General features: G+C 38.2%; 3 protein-coding genes across 3 annotated transcripts; all 3 read right to left on the minus strand.

Annotated features, from left to right (window-relative positions):
* Window positions 1–98: 98 nt before the first annotated feature.
* LOC120422849 (cullin-4B) lies at window positions 99–12,609 on the minus strand. The gene is made up of 7 exons (XM_039586395.2): window positions 11,841–12,609; window positions 1,736–3,117; window positions 1,451–1,678; window positions 1,278–1,385; window positions 1,048–1,218; window positions 831–983; window positions 99–763 (listed from the first exon to the last, which is right to left on the minus strand). Exons 1-7 carry the CDS (start codon window positions 11,980–11,982, stop codon window positions 668–670), a joined length of 2,280 nt encoding a protein of 759 aa, XP_039442329.1. The 5' UTR covers window positions 11,983–12,609; the 3' UTR covers window positions 99–667.
* A 1,028-nt stretch (window positions 12,610–13,637) lies between these two features.
* Window positions 13,638–15,006, minus strand: LOC120422886 (28S ribosomal protein S9, mitochondrial). Its single transcript, XM_039586447.1, has one exon. The coding sequence runs from the start codon at window positions 14,886–14,888 to the stop codon at window positions 13,698–13,700; it is 1,191 nt and encodes a 396-aa protein (XP_039442381.1). The 5' UTR covers window positions 14,889–15,006; the 3' UTR covers window positions 13,638–13,697.
* A 4,602-nt stretch (window positions 15,007–19,608) lies between these two features.
* On the minus strand, window positions 19,609–21,409 carry LOC120422873 (MOB kinase activator-like 4). Its single transcript, XM_039586420.2, has 4 exons — window positions 21,252–21,409; window positions 20,844–21,007; window positions 20,563–20,772; window positions 19,609–20,499 (listed from the first exon to the last, which is right to left on the minus strand). The coding sequence occupies exons 1-4, from the start codon at window positions 21,378–21,380 to the stop codon at window positions 20,265–20,267; spliced, it is 738 nt and encodes a 245-aa protein (XP_039442354.1). The 5' UTR covers window positions 21,381–21,409; the 3' UTR covers window positions 19,609–20,264.
* Window positions 21,410–25,083: the final 3,674 nt, after the last annotated feature.

Consider the following 25,083-nt stretch of genomic DNA (forward strand, 5'->3'; position numbering starts at 1 on the left):
GGATGAAGCTGTTTTTATCCTTTATTACCTTTTTTTGTTATTTCTTATCATTTTTCCTCCTAACTGCGCCGTTGTTTCCACACTTAATTTATCTGCAATTATGTTTGATGACTTCCGGCACTGTTCCCACACAGTTTGGCTGTCACAGTTTTTCTTTATTTTTGTTATTTTGCATTACCTCAAATTACTACAGATTAAAAATAACACACAAGCATATCTACCCCCGCACATTCTCACACACTTTCGCTCAACAGTATCACACCCACTCACACACTTAATTTAGTTATTTTTCTTCTTTTTATGATTTTACTTATCGTAGCTTGTAGTAGTATTATCATCATCATCATTCAGTAGCAATAGTACTTGTTTCCGCTTCTACTTAGTAAATTTTGTTGCTTTTTTTTGTATAGAAAAAAGAAAGGAGTGAACTCTAATATCGCGTTTCCTTTACCCCTCCTCTCCAAACCTCGTTTTCTATCTAATATAAATTTGCAGCGTGTGTGTGTGTGTTTGTTCTCGCGTTTGACTTGCTTTAATATTTTCAATTAAACATTTGCATTTGTTGTTGAGCACACGGCGATCGATTACATTCACACCCACCGCGCACACACTCGCACGGAGCAAAAGGGGACTGCTGGCTGCCATTTCTGCGGTTGCTTTCTCCCGCTTAGGCGACGTAGTTGTATTGATTCTGGTTGTCCTTGTCCCGCTCCATGTAGTCCCGATCGATGAGCGATTCGATCCGTTTCTTCAAGTCAGCCGGCTGTTAAAAAAAGGGGGTCGGATTTTAGATTCGGAGCACTGGTTTTAGACAAGAGAGGGGCGCTTACCTTTACAGGGAACGTCAGCTGCTTGTAGAGCTCGCTGATGAGCAGATTGTGGCTGAGCGTTTTCCGCATCTTCATGATGCGCACGATCGCGGCGTCGATCTGGTACTGCCGGTCCTGGTAGACGCGTTCCTCCGTGGCTTTCTGCTCTTCCGTCTGAAAAACGAAACAAACAGTAAGAGCCACCTATGAACTTTGTAAAAGCAAGCTCCAATCGTACCGTTTCCTTCATCTGGATCTGGTTGATCTTAATCCTAAAGAGCTTATTCGTAAATTCATTGTTGAACTGGAACTTGTCATTGTCTTCGACCTCGCGCCCCTTCGGGATCTTGGAGACGACGCGGGCCTTGCCGCAGGCCAGCGACTGCAGCGTACGGCGCAGCTCGCCGTCCTGGAAATTAGATAAGACATTACAATCATGAAGTCGCGGAACTCTCAGTCGAAACTCACCTCAATGTTTATCGCAGCCTTAATCTCCTCGAACGTAATGGTCGGACTGTAGTTGAACAGCAGCAGCACCAGCGCTTGGAACAGTGAAACCTGCAGGTCTTTCGGGCCCTAAAAAAACAAAATCAAACCTTCATAACTCCGTTCTAGCCGTCAATCCTAAATTCAACACTCACAGCATCGAAGCGCGCCTTCAGCACGCAATGGCCGAGCGTGGGCTGCCACTGGAGCTTCCGGCCGCTGTGCTTCGCCAGGTAGAACTTGTTGAAGATGGACTGGTACTGGAGCAGCTCCTGGGGCAGCGTCACCTCCATCACCGGGTACGTCGGCCAGAAGCCCATCGTCAGGATGTTGACGGTGAGGTCGATGTTCTGCAGCTCCTTGCCCTCCGAGTTGGCCATGTACTGCGGGGGGAAATGTGTCATTAGAAGTCACTTTCAGCATCGTTCACACAAACTCACCTGCCGGAACGCAATGTTAATGTCCCTGCTGAGCTCCATGTCCTTGAACATGCCCTCGAGCTTGGAGGTGAAGCCGCCGCCGCACTCCTGCTTCAGCTTCGACAGCATACTCTTCTCGGCGTCAACGGAGGCCGACTTGCCGACGAGCAGCCGCTTGGCGAGGTCCTTCTTGTAGAACGCCTCGAACACGTCCTTGCCGTGGATGAACCGGAACTGGACCATGATCTTGTCCAGGATCTGCTCGAGCTCCTCCTCGGTGGCTTCCTTGTTGCCGGCGCGCAGCTTCATGTCCACGTACTTGGCGATCAGCTCGGCCGGCTTGTTGGACCGCTGGTTGACGAAGAACTCGAACGCTTCGCGCAGCGAGTTGGAGAACTTTTCGTTCTTGTCGAAGCACTTGGTCACGATATTGTCCAGTTTGTCCTTAAAGTCCAGCAGGTCCTGCACCATGGACTTGTCCTTCTCCGGGTCGATGACGATGGTGCGACCTTTCTTCTTGATGTACGCGTTGAACGACGCGCACAGCTCGATGGTTCCGTTTTTGACCCGGCTAAACAGCGAATAGAGCAGGGACAGATCGGTCAGGCGGTTCTCTTCTAACAGCTGATCGAGGCCCTTCTGCAGGATGCCGGTAATGTGCTCGGTGATGAGTTGCCGCTCGACCGTCACAATCAGCTGGTGCTTCGTGCAACTGTCCAAATAGTGCAGCAGACGTTCATTTTCCTCCTGCAAACGCTTATCCACGTGCAGCAGATACTCCGGAACTTCGAGCACTTCCATCTTGGCCTGCCCCTCCGACTGGTACAGATGCTTCGTCGCGACCAGGAACTTTTGCTCGAACGCTTCCTTGTAAATCTGCAAATCGGACAACATCCGGAGCAAACTCTTGAGCAGTGCCCGATCGACGGCATCCCCATTCCGTTCCTTTTCGATCAGAATCAGAATCCCCTCAACGGTGCGTGCCTGCACGAGCGTGTTCATCGCTATGTGATCCCGGAACAGCTCCAGCCCCATGTCCCAGATCGAGTGGACGGTCGGATTCTGCAGCACGTACGTCCGGTCCAGATACAGGAAGATGCTGCGAATCATAATCATCTGCTGACAGTGCGACTGCCAGCAGTCGTTCATCTTCTTCAGGTAGACCAGCTTGTCGATGGACTCGGCCATGAACGGCGTAATGTTGGCCTTGACGTGCTGCTCCGCGAGCGCCGTCAGATTCACGTACAGCTGCGAGTCCATCTTGTGCGAGCACATGTTCTCCACCGCTTGGTACAGCTCCTCGAGCGAGTACTCGATCCGTTTCGACAGCTGGATGGCGATGACCGCTTCGCGCAGCTTCTGCCATGTCGTCTCCTGGTAGTTCTCCGGTAGTGTGGGCTTGGCTGTGAAGAAGGCAGAAACAAAAAACATTGCAATGTTAGTCAAAGCCACGAATGAACGAAGCAGTAAAAAAGATTGACCTTCCCTCAATGCAACTACACACAACTGTTAAAGCAAGTTGCAAAGTGTTTTGCCCCGCTTTGTATTTGCTTGTGCGCTTTTTGTTGCTGTTTATGTCGAGCGGTAATAATTCCATAAATCACGCGGAAAATGAGCGTATTAATCGCTTCAACGGCGTTCCATAATGGCACTGCATAGGTTGAAACTCAAGTGTTGTGAATTTATTTTATTTTAAGTAATATTTGTAAATATCTATTGCTTTAAAAAAATATATACTAAAATAGGTTTCTGAATAGAAAAAAAAACATTTTTACTCAACTCCTCTACGACATTAATGAAACTTGGTAGACATATTGTAAGCCAAATTGCGTACGAGGATTACATTTGAGAAGGGCGTAAGTAATTTAAATATTTTTAACCTTGCCAAAAACAAGGTTTGTTTGGATTGATTGTTTCCAATTACTTGAATATACAATGTTATTTGTTAGACTTCATCTCGGGCTTTGACAGAATAGAGCCGTCATTACACTACGGAGCAGTTCTCTCAGATTTCGGTCATTCGTTTTTTTGTATTTTTTAATCCGACTGAAACTTTTTTGGTGCCTTCGGTATGCCCAAAGAAGCCAATTTGCATCATTAGTTTGTCCCTATAATTTTCCATACAAATTAGGCAGCTGTTCATACAAAAATGATGTATGAAAATTCAAAAATCTGTATCTTTTGAAGGATTTTTTTGATCGATTTGGTGTCTTCGGCAAAGTTGTAGGTATGGATATGGACTACACTGAAAAAAAAAAATGATACACGGTAAAAAAAATTTGGTGATTTTTTATTTAACTTTTTGTCACTAAAACTTGATTTGCAAAAAAACACTATTTTTATTTTTTGATATGTTTTAGAGGACATAAAATGCCAACTTTTCAGAAATTTCCAGAATGGGCAAAAAATCTTTGACCGAGTTATGATTTTTTGAATCAATACAATTTTTTTCAAAAAATCGCATATTGGTCGCAAACATTTTTCAACTTCATTTTTCGATGTAAAATCGAATTTGCAATCAAAAAGTACTCAAGTGAAATTTTGATAAAGTGCACCGTTTTCAAGTTAAACCCATTTTTAGGTAACTTTTCTGAAAATAGTCTCAGTTTTTCATATTTTTTAATTAGTGCACATGTTTGCCCACATTTGAAAAAAATATTTTTGAAAAGCTGAGAAAATTCTCTAATTTTGCTTTTTTGAACTTTGTTGATACGACCCTTAGTTACTGAGATATTGCCATGCAAGTGTTTAAAAACAGGAAAATTGATGTTTTCTAAGTCCCACCCAAACAACACACCATTTTCTAATATCGATATCTCAGCAACTAATGGTCCGATTTAAAATGTTAAAATATGAAACATTCGTGAAATTTTCCGATATTTTCGAAAACAATACATTAAAATTTTTTAAATCAAGACTAACATTCCAAAAGGCCCAAACATTCAACATTACGCCCTTTTTAAATGTTAGTCACGAATGTTTCATATTTTAAGATTGAAAATCGGACCATTAGTTGCTGAGATATTGACATTACAAAATGGTGTGTTGTTTGGGTGAGACTTACACTGAAAGAAAGACACATAGCAATATCACATGTTTCACACGTGATTCTGCCCCATACGACTTTACATAGGAATGTAATGTGCAAATCACTTAAACAAAATTCATCGCGCGTCGTGGTAGATTCAAAGATAAATCACGTTAACCTCACGTGCGATTGCACATGATTATCAAATGAAATGTTTATGGGAATGAAATGAATTGCACATTAATATCAAATGATTTTCTGTTCAGTTTCAAGTGAAAATTTTATGTAGCATATTATTGAAATACGTTTCATATGTTTTTGAGTTTTGCCTTTTATTCGTTTTCGTTTCGTTTTACGGAGCAAGGTGGGGGACGCGGCCTCAAGTCAGTCCAAGTCCGGTTTCTTGTGGAAAAAATGGTAGTGGCCGAACTAGTATTGCATACAAAATGAACACCACCGGAAGATATAGGGGATCGGGAGGGGGAAGGTGAAAGAAAATTAGTGTAGGTGTGAGTAGTAAGAACTTGGATGACATGAGCAGTTACGGTAATCTAAGGTTAACACTGAATAAAGGAAATCTGAAATTATGATCCAAAGTAAAACAGGCCCGGAGAAATTAAATTATGAGTAAATTTAATAAGAAAATATAACTAATCGCAGATTTATACAAAGGAAACCTATGATGTATTTCAAATTTAAAGGAAATTAAAAAAAATACTGGAAAACAAAAGATGGAAACCAACTTGTCTAGGGAATATAAATCTTGAGGACTTTTTTCTGGGCCCCCTGTCGCGTCCGTCAGTAGTCTTGTCGTACATTACAACTAGAACCAGATCTGCTAATAAAATAGTACACTCCGACCAGTTCAACTGATCATTTAAGTCCAATTATTCATTTACGGAAAACTAACTAACTTGAATCAACAACCTAAACAAAACTGTCTGAAAGTAACTTGAATCTCAAACCCCGAAATTATAATTGCAAAGCCAAACATTCCTTTACCTTGTTTTTAAACCTGACTTGCCGCTTCCAAAACCAATAAACATAAATGAACAGTTCATACTTTACAAGTTGCATACTCTTCGTTAAGAAGACTATTTCTTGCCTTCCATTTCATTAGGGCACAGAAGCTCTGCAAACAAGAGTGTATCCCTATCATACTTAATATAAACTGTCAATTGAGTGAAAGAGATGAACTCCTGTTCACAAAACTAATGTGTCCATTTGAAATGTTAGGCTCCATTTGATCGTCAAAACTCCTGTAAATCCTCGATTCGCAACAATGGTCGATACAACCATAATCCGAAAACCGTTAGTTCAACAGATTAACGAATTTTGTCCGATATCATTTCATTATTGATTGATCGAGACTCTATGGATGTTTTGACAATTCCGAATGGTTAGTATATCACTTTAATTATAATCAGAGATTCTGATAGCATCACTTAACTCGTTTACACAGAACTGTCGGCCTGGAATTATTAAACAATCTAAAGTTACAAAAAAAAACTAGCTATTCTGAGTGCCTTGCAAAAAACTTATTAATAAAAAAAATACCAGATCCTAACCTAACACCCTCATTAAGAAAGGAAAAAATCACGCTTCTGTTTTTGTGATTAATTAAATTATTTAATATAATCCCACAATGCCTAGAAGAGACCTCTCTTACTGTTGTGCGTAAGCGTTGCTTTGCTTTATGAATTTCTACCTAAGCTAACGATGTATCAAAAAGATTTAAACCTGTTCCTACCAGATTTTATAAACAAGAATATTGAGATGCAAATAAAAAATTAATATCTTGCAATTTTACATAGTATAAAAGTTGTGATTTCTATCAACACAAGTATATGAATATAAAATAAATGTGTGATATAAATCAACATCGGAAACCATCTTTGCAAATGCAAATATTGTAAGTTAGTTTAAATCAATTGTTTGGTTTTCTCTGGTTTTTACTTACCACCAGCGCACAAATGTTAAAAAAAACGATGGAAATTTGCTGGTAAAACAATCTTTCCTTCCGGACAGCAAATTTCGCACCACCACCGTCCGTAGCCATCTTACAAATGAAGATTTTTTCGCCACACGCTTTCATAATCAAATCATTTCAATCTAACGTGTTTTCCACCACGAAATCAAAGGAAATGTCAAATGGGGCAAATCCAAGTGGATTTCATTTGAATATGAAGTGAACAGCATGCGAGAAATGAGTGAAAGGTCTTTCGATAGCGATCTGCTGGTTTTTAATGATTTTCATAGCCATTTGAAATGTTAAACATGTGTAGGTCAAAGGAAAAACACGTGAATTTATTGTGTTGATTTTTGGAGGCTCTCACGTGAAAAAACACTTGAGATTGCAATGTTGGTTTCTTTCAGTGTGGCAATATCTCAGCAAAGAAGGGTCGTATCAACAAAGTTTAAAAAATGCAAAATATAGAAAATTTTCTTAGCTTTTAAAAAATATTTTTTTCAAAGGTGGGCAAACATGTCACTAATTTAAAAAAATGAAAAACTGCGACTATTTTCAAAAAAGTCACCTAAAAATTGATTTAACTTGAAAACGGTGCACTTTATCAAAATTTCACTTAAATACTTTTCGATTGCAAAATTGATTTTACATCGAAAAATGAAGTTAAAAAAATTTTGCGACCAATTTTTCGATTTTTTGAAAAAATTTGTATTGATTCAAAAATTCATAACTCGCTCAAAGATTTTTTGCACAACCTGGAAATTTCTGAAAAGTTAGCATTTGATATCCCCTTAAACATATCAAATAATAATAATAATAGTGTTTTGTTATGTAAATCAAGTTTTAGTGACAAAAAGTTAAATAAAAAATCACCATTTTTTTTACCATGTATCATTTTTTTCAGTGTAGTCCATATCCATACCTACAACTTTGCCGAATTCGCAATTCGCAATTCGCAATTTTCAGTGTAAGAACGGGCCTTGACCGATCTTATGCACCAGGTTCCCGACGAACACGCACTGCCCTTACACCTACATCTCACCCTTGCTCTGAGTCAGTACGAGCAACACGCTAGAACACGCTTTGAGTGTTCGTGCCAGGCATGCACACCTTCTTTTCCGGTTACGCATTTTAACTCGGCCGGGGGTGGTACATTACGTAGGGTTTGATGCAAGTATAAGCGCGCCTAACAATTTATAGTGTGCCTATCAATTTTCATTAAAGCAAGTACTGTTTTATTTTTAGTTTGAATTCAAAAACTAATTGTTATTTACTGTCTATTGTTTTCTCCTGAAATCTTCCCTAATGTTGAATCGTGTTTATCTGTTGCTATTTCTTTTGTCGCGGTGTTTTGTTACAATATTTTGGTCCTAAGCATTTTAGAAATGTTTTTCATAAGTACAATAGTAATATTTTTGTTAATCCTTTAATCATTCCATAAATTGATTAAGGGCTCGAACCTCACTTGCTTAAGAAAAAGGTGAAGTTTCAAAACAATAGATAGTGAAGGAAATATACTATGTAAAGAATCAATAGTAAAAGAAAGATAGTAGAAATTAGAAATTATTCAAATAGAAAAATAAAGAAAAGGCACATGATAAACAAAATTGTCATCGCTGCCAAATTAAGGGAAAGCAGACAGTTTGTTACAGCAGCATCAATTGGTAAAATAGAGTGGAAAAGCGTTGAGAAATAAGAGAATCAAATAAGTAAAATCGAAATCAAATGAAGGATAGTAAACAGACGTCGTTTTAGAAAATCAGTGAAACATAATAAACAGAAGATAGCTGTTAGCTGGAATGAAGAGAAGAGAAACCCCGTTCTGCGATGCGCAGGTACATCCACAGCAGTTGACTCAACATACTGCGAATCAAAACAATACCGTCTACAATCACAAATTACTTCCCTTTCCCACATTGTCGCGCCCCTTTCTTTTAGCCGTCTCGACTCTGACCCGCGGTGGTCAAAGGTTTACGATCCGTTTCCACAGGCCACCAGCTAGGTCATCATGAAAACCAAGCCAACGTGGAGGTAAGAAAATAGGACACTCGCAAGGAACCAGAGCTATACTGTTCTGATCAAGATAATTCGGATGATCTAACAGAACTACGGATGTAGTTAGTTACGCTCCTTCCAGGATGTTCCTTACGTGGACGTCAACCGAAGAGCACGCAACAAGGTCAGTGCCATTGCATGCTCTTAGGTATCAATCCTTGGCCTGCACCTACAACTTTGCCGAAGACACCAAATCGATCAAAAAATTCCTCAAAAAGATACAGATTTTTGAATTTTCATACATCATTTGTGTATGGCCAGCTGAAAAAAAAATGTATGGAAAATTATATAGACAAACTAATGATGCCAAATGGCTTCTTTGGGCATACCGAGGGCACCAAAAAAGTTTCAGTCGGATTAAAAAATACAAAAATTAAAATTTAAGAAAAAATACCAATTTTGTAGAGAACTGCCGAACTGCTCTATAGAGCAAACAAACAAACAAACTCGCACTTTTTGATAGTTTTCCCGTTTGCCTGCTTTGTTTGTTTGCCTGGAATGGTTTGTACAAACGTCAGCCGCCTGCATACATTTAGCCTTGTTTACGAGTTTGTCGCAAACAATTTTGCGAGTTTTGCAAACTGTCAAACACGAAAAAGTGCGTGTTTGTTTGCGGTAGTGTAATGGCTCCTTAAGTATACAGTCCAGACTTGATTATCCAAAGTCGAACCATGAAAAAAAAAAAGATTTTTCGGTGTTTTTTTTTGTAGCTTTTAAGTATAACCCATAAACTACTTTAAGGTGATTTAGAATTTTTCAATTTTAGATGGCGACTAAAATGGCGATGATAAAACACAGTCCAGACTCAATTATCCGAAGGTTTGGCTTCGGACAATCAAACCACGAAAATAAAAGTTTTTTCTTATTTTTTAATTTTCTTGTTTTTAACATCAAATTCGCGTTCTGCGACCCCATTTTAGGCAAAAATTAATAGTTGATGGCCTATTAAATTACAAAATGAATTTTCAATATTACATCGCCGCCATCTTGGATTTTAAAAGTCTGAATCACTTCAGCGAAGCTAACGGGTCATACTTAAGCTCTACCATCAAAAATTAGACAACAACAATAATTTTTTTTTCGTGATTCGATTTTTTTAATTTTTAAAGTAATCAACCATTTAAATTTGAATAAAATGGGTTCACCGTTAAGTCATTCCAGGTGTAGGAGTCGTCTCCATATCTTAAGTACAAACAACACACCAAACCAAGCCTACTCCGGTGGAATCGCTGGCGGCGGTTGGACTCGCAATCCAAAGGTCGTCAGTTCAAACACTGGGGTGGAAGGTTCCTTGGAGTAAAGAGAGGTTTGGGTGCTCTCCCCATTCAAGCCTTCGGACTCCTAGGTTCGAGCAGAAACTTGCAATAGAGACCACGATCGAAACTTCGGAAAATCGAGGCTTCGGATAGTGGAGTCTGGACTGAATTACAAACAAACTTTCTGATCTATTAAAAAAAATAATAAGGAAATATTATAAAACCTATTAAATTAGAAAAAATATCTTTTTATAGACCTTCTTTTCAAAAGTTCAGCTTGACTTCAACATTTAGAAATTATGCTGATTTAGAAATCAGCAAATTTCGCAAAAGTTTCATTTTTAAACATTGAAAATCGCCTTAGAAAAAATCATTTTCATCGATTCCAATTCTTTGTGAACTGTATCTAGAAACTAATTGCCTGGATTTTCAAGATCAAGGGAGAAAATTGTAAACAATTTTTTCAACCTTTCAAACATATTTTTCAAGTGTACTTTTCGTTCAAGAAGTATTTAATAAAGGGGAAAAATCGAAAAGAAATCGAAAGTTTATACCTAAAATTAGCCATAACTTGAAAATTGTACACTCCATCAAAATAATATTTAAGTGTTTTTGGATTGCAAATTCGATTATGTTTTTTTTTGTCCAGGTTTCAGATTTTTCACAAAAAAAAAAAACAGATTTTGCACCATGACGCACTATGTCTCAGAAAATGTATTTTTTGCCCCCTAACTGCCGTTCTACGCATAATAGTCCCATGTCCAAAAAAGTGCAACGAAGAAAAACGCGATTGAAATTTTTCGACCGACTTCTGTGTTTTTACGCACAATTGTCCCGTGGGTTCCTATTCGCTTTATGTGTCCCTAATCGCCCCAGTGAGCAGTTTATCACTCTTGTTTGTGATTCTCTTGCGAGGCACAATGCTTCGTAAAACTAATGATTCCGTGTAAGAAAATATTTTGTGGGACAATTACGCATAGAAGTGTAACGATGGGACAAACAGACTTGGTGTTGTTTTTAACGAGTTTCCGTACAAAGTACTAGATTTTATGTGTTTTTTTTAAACTAAACTTGAAAATGTTAAAAAGTGAAAATCGTCCAAAATTAGATGGGACAAATATGCGTAGAACGGCCACTAAGCCATATAAAAAAATCGGAAATTAAAAAAAACGTAACTGTGTCAATTTTATGCCAAATCGGTTAAGGTTTAAGGGTCGCTTTTTATCGTTGAAATTTATATGGGGAAAATCGCAAAATGTATGCTGAAAACATCGCTTCCGGATTTTGGCACTGTTTCAGTTATCGTTGAAAATCGTTGAAAATAATTCAGAATACATACCTACATTCTTCTTTATTAAAGGTTTTTTTTTTGTCACATAAATCTAGATAATTTTCCAAACTCCATGGTTTTTCGCTCTGATTCACACGTATCTAATATTAGTAAATTTTTTAAATAATTAGGCTACCCATATGACCACATTTTTTATGTTGCAAAACATGCACTTCCAATCAAATCAGTCTGCAAATTACTATCGTTTTCGTATCGACTACACGCACAGCATGGACAAGGCGGGGGAGGTCATACAAACCACCAACAGCGGCGGCAACGACAAGTGGAACAGAATTAAACACTTTATATGTACAAGTCCACCTCGGAGCATATCCGTATATGAAAAGAAGGCAGCAGCAGCAGCAAAAAAAAACCTTCAAGGTAAGCTATTTTCGACGAGAAATCGCAATCTTTTTTTTTTGTTTTGTCTTATGTTCTGAGCGCTGTTTTCGTCACCGCGTCGCAGTGAGGGTTAAAGCTGTACTTACTTTTGAAGTTTTTGATGACAATCTTCTTAATGTCCCCGGGCTTCCCGGTTCCGGTGTTGGTGGTCATCTTGATCACCGCTCCGTTCGTGTTGCTGAGGGCGGAAAAGTTGGCCCTCTTCCGGTCGTTCTCGGCCAGATTCATGGCCGCCGACGTCGTCAGCTGGTGCTCTTCCAAGCTGCTAGATCCTGCACCTGGTTTCAGTCTCTTTCCGGGAAGGTCCCGACTTCCAGTTCCTCCACCTCCACCACCACCACCTCCGGCACCCAACGAGTCTCGCTTGCGTTTCGAAATTGTGACCGAATTAAGCGTGCCAGCCGCGTCCCGAAACTGGCAAATTTCCGAAACTCCGAAGCCACAAGAACAAAAAAAAAATAATAAAAATTTATTCCTCTTCCGAACTGTGGACGACGAGGCTGATGACAATCCTGCCTCGCGTGATTGTTGTTGCTTTCGCGGAGCTGTCAAAAAGGAAGGCGCGAAATGTTTCACGACACGCGCGGTGAAATGTTTCACGTCACACCAACACCACTGGCCGTGGCCGAAATGTCGACCAGAATCCAAATTCCAAAATTCACACCACTTTGCAGGCGATTTTCACCTCGAACCGAGCACTTCCCCCGGGAACCGATACCACTTTCGGCCACGATGCGTCCAGCGGAACCGATAACACGCGCGCTTAACGATACGGCGCTCCGATAACGGGGTAAATTCGACGCGATTCGAACCGCGAATCCTTTTCCGAATGGCCGCGACCGTCGATGCGATTTGCTGTCTGGCTGCTTGCAGCTGTCAAATTGAAGAGGACGGCAGGGGTGCCTAAAATCGTCATGTTCAACATTGACATTAAATTTTAAGGAGTTTTTTTTTGTGTATTTTGGGTGTTTTAGAAACCGCTTTGAGTCAGGGTTATCCTGCCCAAAAATCATAATTTTGTTTATTGGAAAAAAAAACTCAATTTTTTTTGCAAGCGATATAAATTCATTAAAAATTAGTGGGGTCTTCAAAAATCATCAAAAATCGAAAAATTGAGTGTTTTTATGAACTGTTACCACATAGTAGATTGATATCATTCGATTGTAATTTCTCGATCTATTATTCTAAATTTTAATATTCAGAAATAAAAAATCTCAAAAATTATTTTAAAAATTCAAAAACTTTAAAATTGGAACATCAAAAAATGCAAAAAAAAATTCATAATTTAATACATATGAAAATTGAAAGGAAAATTCTGAGACATTAGAATTTGGAAATTAAATTTAAACATATTATTTTTAAATAATTTTTTTCAGTTTTAATATTTTTTTTTAGTTGTCTATTTTTTTCAAATTTACTGTATTTAGATTTTTCGAAGTTTTATATCTTTATTTAAAAAAAAGGAATGGCTTAGAATAAGGGAAATAATCGATTTTATAATTTTTTGATCAAAACTCTTAAACTTTTAAACTTTTTTAAAAATATTGAAAATGTTTAAATTTATTTTTTTCAAACAGCTTTTTAAAATTTCGTTCGTAATTTCTGGATTCACGATCGAGTTTCTTAATGGCAATTGGCTTAAGTCGTGTCGATGATAGATAAAGATTTGACGACGGTAGATCTAAATATGACTATTGAAAAATCTCGATCGTGAGTCGAGGAATTACTATCGAGTGCAATAATCGCCACTTTAGATTGTAGGAATTAAGAAATTCCTAGAATTCAAAATTCAAATGAAGCTCATTCCCATGCGAACTGAAATCCTATAAACAAATTGATAGATTTTCTCAACTGTTTTTCCACGACCAATAAAGCCAACACAATTTGGAATTATAATCTTTATTTTCATTACTCGCTAGCAAAATGCCTTCCAACGCAACTTTCTATCGCTTCTTCCAGGTGTACTTCCGGCGGGCTCCGGCCTGGCCCGGCTTCTTGCGCTCCCGCCGACGATAGTCCCGCTGCAGCAGACCCGCAATCCGCATCCGATCGATCGTGTCCGCGTCCACAAAGCTGCGCAGTCCCATCGCGATGCCCCAGCGGATGGCACCGGCCTGGCCGGCAAAACCTCCCCCCTCGACGTTCGCCACAATGTCCACCTTGTTGACCATATCGGCGAAAACCAGCGGGAAGAGCACCTGCTCGCGCGATTGAATTGCCTCGAAGTAGGTGATGTCCTGGCCGTTGATGGTGATCTTGCCGGTGCCGGGTACGGTCACGGTCACGTCCGCTCGGGCCGTCTTGCGCAGACACTCGTACACGGTGACGAAGGCACGTCCGTCGGCGTCGAACTGAGGCTGCGGCAACTGGTCGGCATCGGTCTTGGCCAGAAGGGGCTTCCGGTAGCGGTTGATAAACTCCTGTTCCCGGTACGAGTACGGATGCTGAAGCAAACGTTCCATCGCCAGGACAAAGTTGTCGTACTCCGTGTCGGTGAGGTCCTCAAGGAGAATCTTCTCCAACGCATCCTTGTGAATCCATTCCGACCCAGACGCTTCCAGCTTTTGGCTCTCGTCTGGCTTCAACTGCTTCCTCATCATCCGGTCCTCGAATCCGTTCAGGTTGTTGATGTTTTCAACGACGTCATACAAAAGCTTGCTGTAGTTTGGCCTGCTGGTGTAGAACATGCTGTGGAACGGCCGTCCCGTCTCATCGAACTCGGCCGCCTTCCGCTGCGGGATCACCTCCTCTGGGGGCTTCATCATGGGGCGTGCCCGCTTGTCGTACAACCCAGAAGGAAACAGATACTGGATCGCCCGGTCAATGTCGTCCTGGGAGAACGTTTCCGGATCTTCACCCATCATGTTGGCCAAGTGGCGCTTGCCAAGCTTAAACTCCGTGTTCTGGATGCGCATAAACTCGTCGTGGGCCTTGGCCCGCTCCAGATAAGACTTCATGGCTTTACTCGTTTTCACGACCTTTTTCTGCTGTTCCGCGGGGGCGGCGACGGCAGTCGATTCGCTCGCGGTCGTTCTCGAGGACAACACGGTAGGCCATCGCGCTGCGAGTGGGGCCACAGTGCGGGCCAGTCGCAGGCACTGCACTTTGGTAATTAGTTCACCAATGCTCAGCATTTTTCAACGCGAAAAATGCAATTTTTACTTTTTTACATAACCGAAAGCCCCGCAACGAGACGACGGAGAGCGCACAACTTGTTTACTGTTTTGACAGCTGCCCGCACATGTTTTCTTCGCGATGAGGGGTCGTCCATTACTGATGCGTTTAAAAGTTACAGTAGAGGCTCTCGGTAGTTTTACTCCAAGAATGAGTAAAATCTAGAAGAATCAATTTGAAGTTACAATTCGACGGTAACATTTCAAAAGGCATCATGTACATTTTGACACTTTCTGGGTTATTGTATATTCTGAAAGTACTTCTAATAAGCTACCTCTCCACCAAGAATGAGCAAAAGTTACTTCAGTAAAGTCTGTTTAATCATGATTTTAAATAAAGTAACATAAACAAAATCTCTGCCATCAGCAGTCCCTGTTTTTATAGCCCTGTCAACCTGTCAAACAAAAGGCTACATAAACCTCGTGACGAAAAAAAAGCAACAAGAAAAAAGCGCCTTGTACATTCGGCGAAGAAAAACGAATCATAACAAAGCGCCCCCCTCAGTGACAGCAGGGTGATATCGACTTTGGTGATTTCAAAAGAAGTTATGTTTGTTTTTCTCAAATAAAATTACGGAAATAATGTTTTATTGAATATGGATGATCAAGTATCAACAAAAGCAACGTTTTTCATCGTTTGTTATCATTAGAACATCTTATTTTGCTTTTATATAAAAATGGTAATTGAAAATGGATGCTCAACATTCAAATGCGTTTTTCTCAAAACGCATGGTTTGTACATGATGCTTTTTGAAATGTTGGCGTCGAATTTCGCTGCAATAGGGTATTAAAGCCCTATGAAAATGTTGATATACAACGATTGAAAACATGTTTAAAAACCATTTCTGATCACTTTTATTTATTTTAATGCAAAAAAAAAAGATGACAAGACAACATTTTTTCGATGGATCAACAAATTACAAAAGGCATCATGTACATTTTGACACTTTCTGGGTTATTGCATATTCTGAAAGTACTCCTAACAAGCTACCTCTCCACCAAAAATGAGCAAAAGTTACTTCAGTAAAGTCTGTTTAATAATGATTTTAAATAAAGTAACATAAACAAAATCTCTGACATCAGCAGTGCCTGTTTATATAGCCCTGGTATGTCAAATAAAAGACTACATGAGCAATTCTCTACCAAAACCAGAAATGGATTTTATTTGTATTTTTTGTTTTGGCTCACACTTTGTGGGGGCCTTCCCTATGACCAAATATGCTATTTTGCGTCATTGGTTCACCCATTTGTTTATTTGTTTAATTTGTACAAGTCTCCATAAAATTTTGGCAGCTGTCCATACAAAAATGGTATGTAAATATTCAAACAGCTGTAACTTTTGAGTGAATTTTCTGATCAATTTGGTGTCTTCGGCAAAGTTGTAGGTATTGTTGAGGACTTTTGAGGAAAAAATAGGTACACGGAAAAAAAATTGTAGATTTTTTTATCAACTTTTTTTTCACTAAAACTCAATTTCCCAAAATACGTATTTTTTGATTTTCGAGATTTTTTGATATGTTTTAGGGGACAAAAATCCGCAACTTTTGAGCCATAGAGAAACATGGTCAAAAAATCTGCCGCCGAGTTATGATTTTTTGAAAAAATAGTGATTTTTGGAAAAAATCGAAGTCTCATGCAAAAACAAATTTGACATTATTTTTTAATGCAAAATTGAATTTGCAATCGAAAAGTACTTTACAGATTTTTTGATAAAGGGCTCCGTTTTCAAGATATAGCCACAGAAAGTTTGATTATAGCGAAATATTTGCAGTTTTTTGATTTTTAAAAATAGTGACCATGAGTGATCATTTATAAAAATATTTTTTTTGAAAAGTTTAGAAAATTTGCTATAAAATTGTCAGCTACCACGTGGACTAGCATCGCCTATAAAAATTACTTTTTATTACTTTTTGAACTATAGAATTACCATTTATGGTGATCCTGATACTATTTAGCTGTATTCTGAACCTCCAAATAAGAAAAAAAAAACTGTAATGGTGCAAATTTTACAATCACGTGGTAGCTGTTTGACATGCGGCGTCGTGGTGTTCATCAAGCATTCATAGCATGCTAAGGAAAATTTGATGCTTTTCTGGGGAAAACCGTTGGTTCCGAAAACCCTGGATGTATTGCCGTTGAGCTCAATGGAGGTAGAACGAATCCACCTGGACTCTTAGGGAAAGTTGTTCTTCAGACGATTCCGCTCATTTCTGGCCATCCTAGAAGTTTCTACATGTTTTCCCCAGGCCTGTAGGAGCGAATGAACGAAAATTCAAAATTTCCCATACTAATTTCCATGTAAACTTGAGCCGGCTGGAGACAAGCCAGTTTTCAACCAAATAAGCTGAAATTTGGCGTGAGAGTCCCTATGGGTAGCCCTACAAGGGGAACCACACCAGAACTTGATCTGAGAACTTTTCAAAATCCGTACCCACTCTAATATATATTCATATCGAAATCTGGTTAGGCTGCTGCAAATATTCGAGATATCAAAAAAAAAAAAATAATAATAAGGCAAAATTTTATTTTTTAATAATGTGTAACTTATCTAATCTAATCTAACACAAATGCAGCCAGTCCGGTGAAAGCATGCTGGAAAGTATTGTGAATAGATTACGCCCACGTACTTTTCTTGTCAATATTAATAATTGCTGTTCATCCGAGAATACCCGAAAATGTTCTGCAAAATTTTAAGCGGCCAGCCCTACTGCGTTGTGTTTACCGCAGAGAGGATTCGGAGAACGGATCACATTCCACAGAATCTACAGGGAAAGAAGAAGGGGTGGACATACCGTACCAAACGATCTGATTTTTAAACAAAGTGCAACTTATGATGATAAATCTCTCTCTCTCTGTCTCTCTCTGGGAGGTTTTCTAAGTGCGTTTTAGGCTGAGCCAAGAATAAAATGGGTGTCATGACAATTAAATTAATATGGAATACGTTTGTTTATTTACTTTTTTTTTATCCAATTTGAACAATTTAAATCCCATTTTCAAAAACGTTTTATTAATTTTTTTACGAAATTAGTATTTTTAATCACATTTAACTTGCGAAAATGTTGCAATGAGACATAGTTTTGAACAAAATATTTATGTCGCATTATCGGTAGCAAAATATAGATAAATCATAATTTTTAAATGACCAAAAAAAATAAAAATAAAAAAATGCAAAGACTGTCAATAAAAAAGTTTTGACTAGAACTTTATTTTATAAAACTCCAAATCACTTTACAGTTGGGTCAAAGGGTAATTTAAAATGTATTTTATTTGTAATTGAAAAATATTTTCAGACCTTAGACATTGGCTCAAGAATTGTTGAACTTGTAAACTTTAATTTCTGAATTGAAATATTATTTTATTTTGTATCCAATAAGTTTTTCATCCCAAATTATGTTATGTTTAGTTTTTTTTGGATTTTATTTTTACAATTTACTAAGGCTGGTACAAATATTTTTAAAAGTTTTTGTCACCCCCCCCCCTTCAAAATTGGCCCGAAAAATCAGGGGGCAAAAAAAATTTTTTACAATAAACTTCAAAATTTTAATGAAAATTCAAGTGCAACCAGCTGAAATCAAATTAAAATACATTCTTCTGCGTTTTAAATCATTTTTAGCATGTTTGGGTTTATTAAAAAATCTTAAGAATTTTTTGAAAATTTTCGATGCAAAATCTTTTTTTTCGATACAATTTTTGTTTTTGTCAGATCTTAGATTTTTTGAAAACTAATGATTGCAAAACAACTGAACAAGTGTAAAATGCATTTTAAAACACATTTTTCATTTAAATGTGTAGACTATGGCTTGTTATTTAAATTTTTATATTTTTTTATTTTTTTGCCCCCCCCTTGACCTCGGCCAGGGCCGAGGGACAAAAACTTGTTTAAATATTTGCATCGGCCTAAGGTTTAAAAAAAAAAACCAAAATTAAAAATTTGGGCATTCAAATTCATTTGTTTTAAAGTTTTTTGTCATGCTGATTTTTTAAATATCTTACGATTTTTTTAACGATTTCAAAGAATTGGAATAAGATTTAGGAATTATCATTTTGATCTCAATATAGCGATGGCTTAGTCAATTCAGAGTGATATTTATTTCAACCATTCAAACAGAATCTGATTCAGTAGAAGCAAAGTGTGTATGGAAGGATTGTGATATAAGTTTAAATTTATTGCCAAACAAACTGAAATCAGCAACCACGTCGTATATATATTATAATATTACTAATGATTTTTTATTTGAATTTTTCCCCCATTTTACTTCTAGATTACATAATCTCCATTTCCTTTCAGGTGTAAACATTTCTCAAGTGATTACTGTAACACTTTTTTTCTGCGCTGAGATGCTCTTTCGACTTGTTTTAATTATTTTATTTATTTTTTTTGGTTGGGTTATTTTCAACTTTCTTTTTTCTTCTGTTGTTTCACTAAACACCATTTGCTAGTTTGTGAAGTGTGTGTGTGTGTGAGTGAGTTGTTTGTGGAACCTCTATTTTTTCTTTTACTTCTTGCTTGTGGAGTGAATTTTGTTGATGCTGTTTTGTTTCGTTACATATTCTAACTTCGAGTAGCGTAAAAAAAACTGACACATATTTTACTTTTTTGTTTTCTTCTCTCTTTAATTTCCGTAATGCTTGCATAGTTTCATTACCCATTTTTTTTTAGTTTGTCATGTGTGTGAAGATGGTTCAGTGTGTAAAAAATAGACAACCCTGAAGAGGTAACTCGCGCGCGCCGAAGGTTCGCGCGCTTGTTCCGCGTTCTCTCAACAGGTGAAACAGGATCAAAGACGGATGGACGATTATAGCGTACGAGTTTGTTTTCTTTCTACTTTGTTTGTCTCATTGCGTTCTTAAACCATAGTTATTGTTGCTTGCCTTCCGAATCTCTCTTTCTGTTTTGTTTTTACTTGTATTCAGTATAAGTATAGTTTATAATTACTTGCTCAATCGTTAAATACTTTTTTTTATTTTAAATTTTACACGCGTTTTACCCTTTTTCGCGTTTGTTTTTAATTTTATTTTTCTTTCATATGCTGAATGCTGTTTCCAATATGTGTTTGTCCATTAACTGTCCAACTCGCGTCTCTCTCTCTATTCGAGTGCTTTCTAGTGAGAGGTTTTTACCTTTGATTACAACTTTGCGTTTTGCGTTCGTCATTTGTTTTTAAATATAGGAAAGGTTTTAAAAATAGGATCAAAAACACCCCAAAGAAAGCAGCTGTCTCACCGTGGAAAGGAACAGAGGAGGACCAATAGTAAGAGGTTTGAGTGTGTTTGTGATAGGGTGTCGTTAATGCAACAAATACGTCCGTTTGCGTCGTGAAATCTTACCCGGGGGCCTTAAGCTTCACTCTCGCCGGGGGTCAGCTCGCACTCGGGGATCGGCACGATCAGGTTCTCCTTGGACATGAGCGAATATTTGGTGACAAAGTGGGTGAAGCGCAGACAGAGGTACGTCTCCTCCTCGAACTCGTTGAATATTCGCCGGTGGTGGTAGTACGCGTGCGAAAAGATCCGGTACACGCGCCGGCAAACCGAGCCCAGCTTCGACACCGACGATTCCTTGATTGATACCCTGGAAGAAAAGCGGATTGATGTAGCAGATATTACGACCTTTATAAATCATTTGAGAAGGTACCTGCTAGGAAAGTATTTATTGCTATTGAGAAGGCACGCGGCCCCGTCCAGGGTGTGGCGCGTGTAATCGATGGCCGGACACTCCTTTGGCGTCTTGTGAGCGGCGCACAGGAAGATCCACTGCTCGGTGGCGGTCATCTGGGTGCAGGTGGCCGGAAAGCACTGCGTCTGCAGCCGGACCGCCAGCCCGTTCAATTCCATGCAGAATTGTCTGAAAAAATAAAACAAATTCTTAGATATTCAAGAACACCTCTCCCCTTTCCAAAGCATCAACGCAAATACCTGAGATGTTCGTATTTCCAGACACCCTCGTCCTGCCCGTCGGGCATCGTCAGAATCTGCTCCACGCCGGAGGGGTCCTTCTTGATCATCTGCTGAATGTACTGCTGCACCGCAAGCGTGCTGTCCATCTCCTCGAACGGTTCATCGGGCCAGTTGGAAAAGTCCTGCAAAAATCAGATAAAACCATCAATACAACAAACAAAGTTCCACCCCCCAAAACAGATGAACCAGCCCGGAGGGGTGGGGAACCGAATCGATTGTCATCGTCGTCGCCACTTTCACACACGCAACCAGAGTTGGAAAATTTCCACCCCGTCCGCGCGAAATCCATCACTTGTGGCACCTCGGCGGAATCGGGGGAGCCTGGGCTTGCACGGGAACTGGTTCCGGGGGTCGAACGGTACTCACCTTAGCTTTGGTTCCGGGTCTGTTTCTTCTGAGGATCGTAGAACCGTCAGCCATCTTCATGATTGAAAATTCTTTTTCCTCCCTGGCTTTGACAGCTGCTGCCAGGTCTGATGCTTGACAGTTTGACATATCGTGCAAGGATGCCAGCGTAGTTTGTGGGAAATTCTGTGCATTTACAGTACCGGTCAAAAGTTTATGAAATCGGACGATTTTTCATACCTCACATACCTTACACAGATTGCAGTAATAAAGTGTTTTTTTTTTAATAAAAGGATGTTAAAATTTACTAGATTAAAATTTATTTTAAAAATAAATTGTTTGCTTTACAGCATTGCCTTGGCGAAGGGTATTTTTTTCAGTCATTTTGAAATTTCGTATTTTTTGTTAAATGTTCTAACAAGTTGTAGAGGAGACAATTACAAAAATGTCGATATATAAACAATTCCGATTTGATTGTAATCATCACGAATTATCGCGATATTACGAAAAAACTGACTTAATCCGCCAATGTGGTTGATGCCTTCCTCACTTTACCTTTACCTATGAGTTGTTTGGTCACAAATTTCAGCTATTTTGTTAGAACCTGAGTAAAAAAGTAACCTAAATAGAACTTAAGTGATAATAACTCGAGACAGGGTTGCCAGAATTTCAATGTTTTGGACTCGTTGGAAAGGACTTTCAATTACCTAACCAACGATGGGTTGGATGAAGGATTCGGACATCATTTACATACAGTTAAGTGAGATCCGGCTTCAAAAAAGTTCATAAATATCACTTAAGCGGTCATAACTTGAGACAGGGTTGCCAGATCTTCAATGGTTTGGACTTGTTGGAAAGGTGTTCCAATAACCTAACCAACGACGAGTTGGATAAAGATTCGGACCTAGGTACTAAGGGTCCTAAGCCGTATAGAATTTTGCAGCAAAGCTAAACAACACAATAATATCTGGAGTTTTTTTAAAGGTCCAATAAACCAAATTTCCAGTTTTTTGTTTTTTGGGTGTTTTTGAAACCGCCTTGAGTCAGAGGTATTAAAAACACCCAAAAAGCAAAAACTGAAAATTTGGTTTATTGGACCTTTTCAAAAAAAAAACTCCAGAGGGATTTTGTTAATTTGATTTGGTTAACCACTGTGGATTTTCTTGAAATAATTCGAACTGTCAAAAATCCACCAAAGCATCTACCGGTGGATACTTTTCTACCACAGATTTTTGTGCGATCAATGTGGTAAATGCTTTGGTGGATTTTTGACAGTTCGAATTATTTCAAGAAAATCCACCGCGGTTAACCAAATCAAATTAACAAAAGCCCTCAGATATTAATTTATTATGCATAAGGCTACCAACTCTTGCTGAGCAAATATCCGTATACTTTACCGACATGACACCATGGTATAACAAAAAATGCCAAGGAATTATTTAGATAAATTTGGAATTTTAGAAATAGACATATTTTTGTTAAACGTTTAAAAGTTTACAAAATATCAAGTTTGCTTTTACGAATAATATCGTTGTCAGTGTTTTCACGAAAACATTTCTAGAGCTTTTATCGGAAAGGTCCTATAAATACAAGCACAACACAAGGTTTTCACAAGCTTTTTTTATTTGATAAATATGTTTTGTAAGGAATTTGAAAAGAACAATAATTATTATTGATAATCAAGTATGAACTGAGGAAACCCCGGAAAATTATGTAAGTTATCTCTTTAAAATAAAACTGACAGTTAAATAAAAATGTCTAATTAGCAAAAGCTTTGACCCAATCAAAAAAAGCAATGAATTTTTTAAAAAGTTGTTAAAAATCAGTACAAATCCGTATTAGGGAGCGTTCTTTTATTACGTAACGCAGTAGGGGGGGAGGGGGGGTCGGAGGCCGTGTTACGCTCCATACAAAATTTTTAAAATTTGTATGGAAATTTTGTTACGAGGGGGGGGGGGGGAAGGGGGTCTAAAAGTCCGATTTTTCGCGTTACGTAATAAAAGAACGCTCCCTTATGCGAAAAATTACGTACAAAAAATCCGGCCTGTTTAAAATCCGCGGAGAGGGTCGAAAATCCGTACGGTAAGGAAAAAATCCGTACAGTTGGTAGCCTTAATCTTGCTTACTTTTTCAAAAGGTCTTATGAACATAGGAAACCCATGGCGCATTGGTGGTTTTGAAAAAGTATCCCGCATAATCAAATACCAAAGGTGAAACTGTCGAAATCATAAGAAAATTATGTCTGGTATGGTTACCATTTGTGATATTGTTGATATAATGTCACGACCATATAACAAAATTAAAATGGTACTATTTCCCGAATAGTTACACTTTTCTTGACATATTCGAATGGTTGATTTTTTTTTCTACAATTTAATGAACGGTATCTATTCGTCATACGATTAGGATGGTTCGAAACAGCTATTGTTAGAACATAATAGTACTGTAGCCGGTATGATAAAAGTTATGATACTCGGTATGATTTTTTTTATGACCTAAGCGGAAAATTTCCTAAATTTCCTAAGTCCAAATAATTGAAACAATTGCACAACAATTAATGGTACGATATAATTATTCCTCATATGTTTGGTACTATTTCAAACAGTTTTTGTATGATTGAGCCAAAAATGAATTTTAGCGAAAATTTTCTTAAGTCCCAATGATTCAAACAATATTTCAACAATTCATGGAGAAATATAACTTTTCGCCATATGGTAAGGATTTTTCGGAACAGCTATTGTTAAAACATAAGGGTACCATAGCCGACGTAGTATTTCCAACTTGAAGTTCAGCGAAAAACTCTTAAGTCCCAATAATCCAAACAATTGTACAACAATTCATGGAACGATATAACTGTTCGCCAAACGCTTAGGATTATTTGAAACAGGTATTGTATGATTGAGCCAAATGAACTACAGCAAAAAAAAATCTTAAGTCCGAATAATTCAAATAATACTTTAACAATTCATGGAACGATATACCTGAATTATGGCGAAAATTTTCCTAAGTCCCAACAATTCAAACCATTGTTCAACAATTCATGGAACGATATACCTGAATTATGGCGAAAATTTTCCTAAGTCTCAACAATCCAAACCATTGTTCAACAATTCATGGAACGATAAACCTGAATTCAGCGAAAATTTTCCTAAGTCCCAACAATTCAAACCATTGTTCAACAATTCATGGAACGATATACCTGTTTGCCATATAGTTTGTATGTAAAGCTAATTTATTTTCGTGATAATTTTTATAAGTCCAAATAATTTAAACAATTGATTGACCATTATCAGAACGATAACTGTTCGCCATGTGATTGGTCTATAATTTATTTGTATGGTTCTACCATACATGTTACGATATATTTATGATAAATTTTGAGGCCACATTTCATAATAAAATGCATTTTAAACCGCCAAACGTAATGTAACTGAGATAGCTCAATTAGATAAGGCGGCAGCACCACGGAAGAATCAACAGGAGACATCATCATCAAGCGGTAACAAATCCCGGACATTACAAAAAAAAACGCTAACCATTAATAATCATATACTTACCATTCCCGTTAAATCCACAGTTCCCAGAACATTTGTAAAGTTTATTTTTTGGCTCCTCCCTTTTCAAATGGTGTCGGTAAGTATCGGTAAAGCAGTTCACCATTTAAAATAATATTTTATTAATTTGTGGTACGGTTCAAATAAAATTAGAATTGAACAGTTTGGGGTAGGGTACGACTATGATCCACGAAAAAAATCCCTTGTAAAAATGTATTGTAACATCCCGGATAAACGAAAACTATATCGATTGCAGTGTGGAACTTAAAAAAACCTTATGAGATATGGTCACCATTTGT

Source organism: Culex pipiens, chromosome 3, assembly GCF_016801865.2.
Source record: "Culex pipiens pallens isolate TS chromosome 3, TS_CPP_V2, whole genome shotgun sequence".
Lineage (NCBI taxonomy): Eukaryota > Metazoa > Arthropoda > Insecta > Diptera > Culicidae > Culex > Culex pipiens.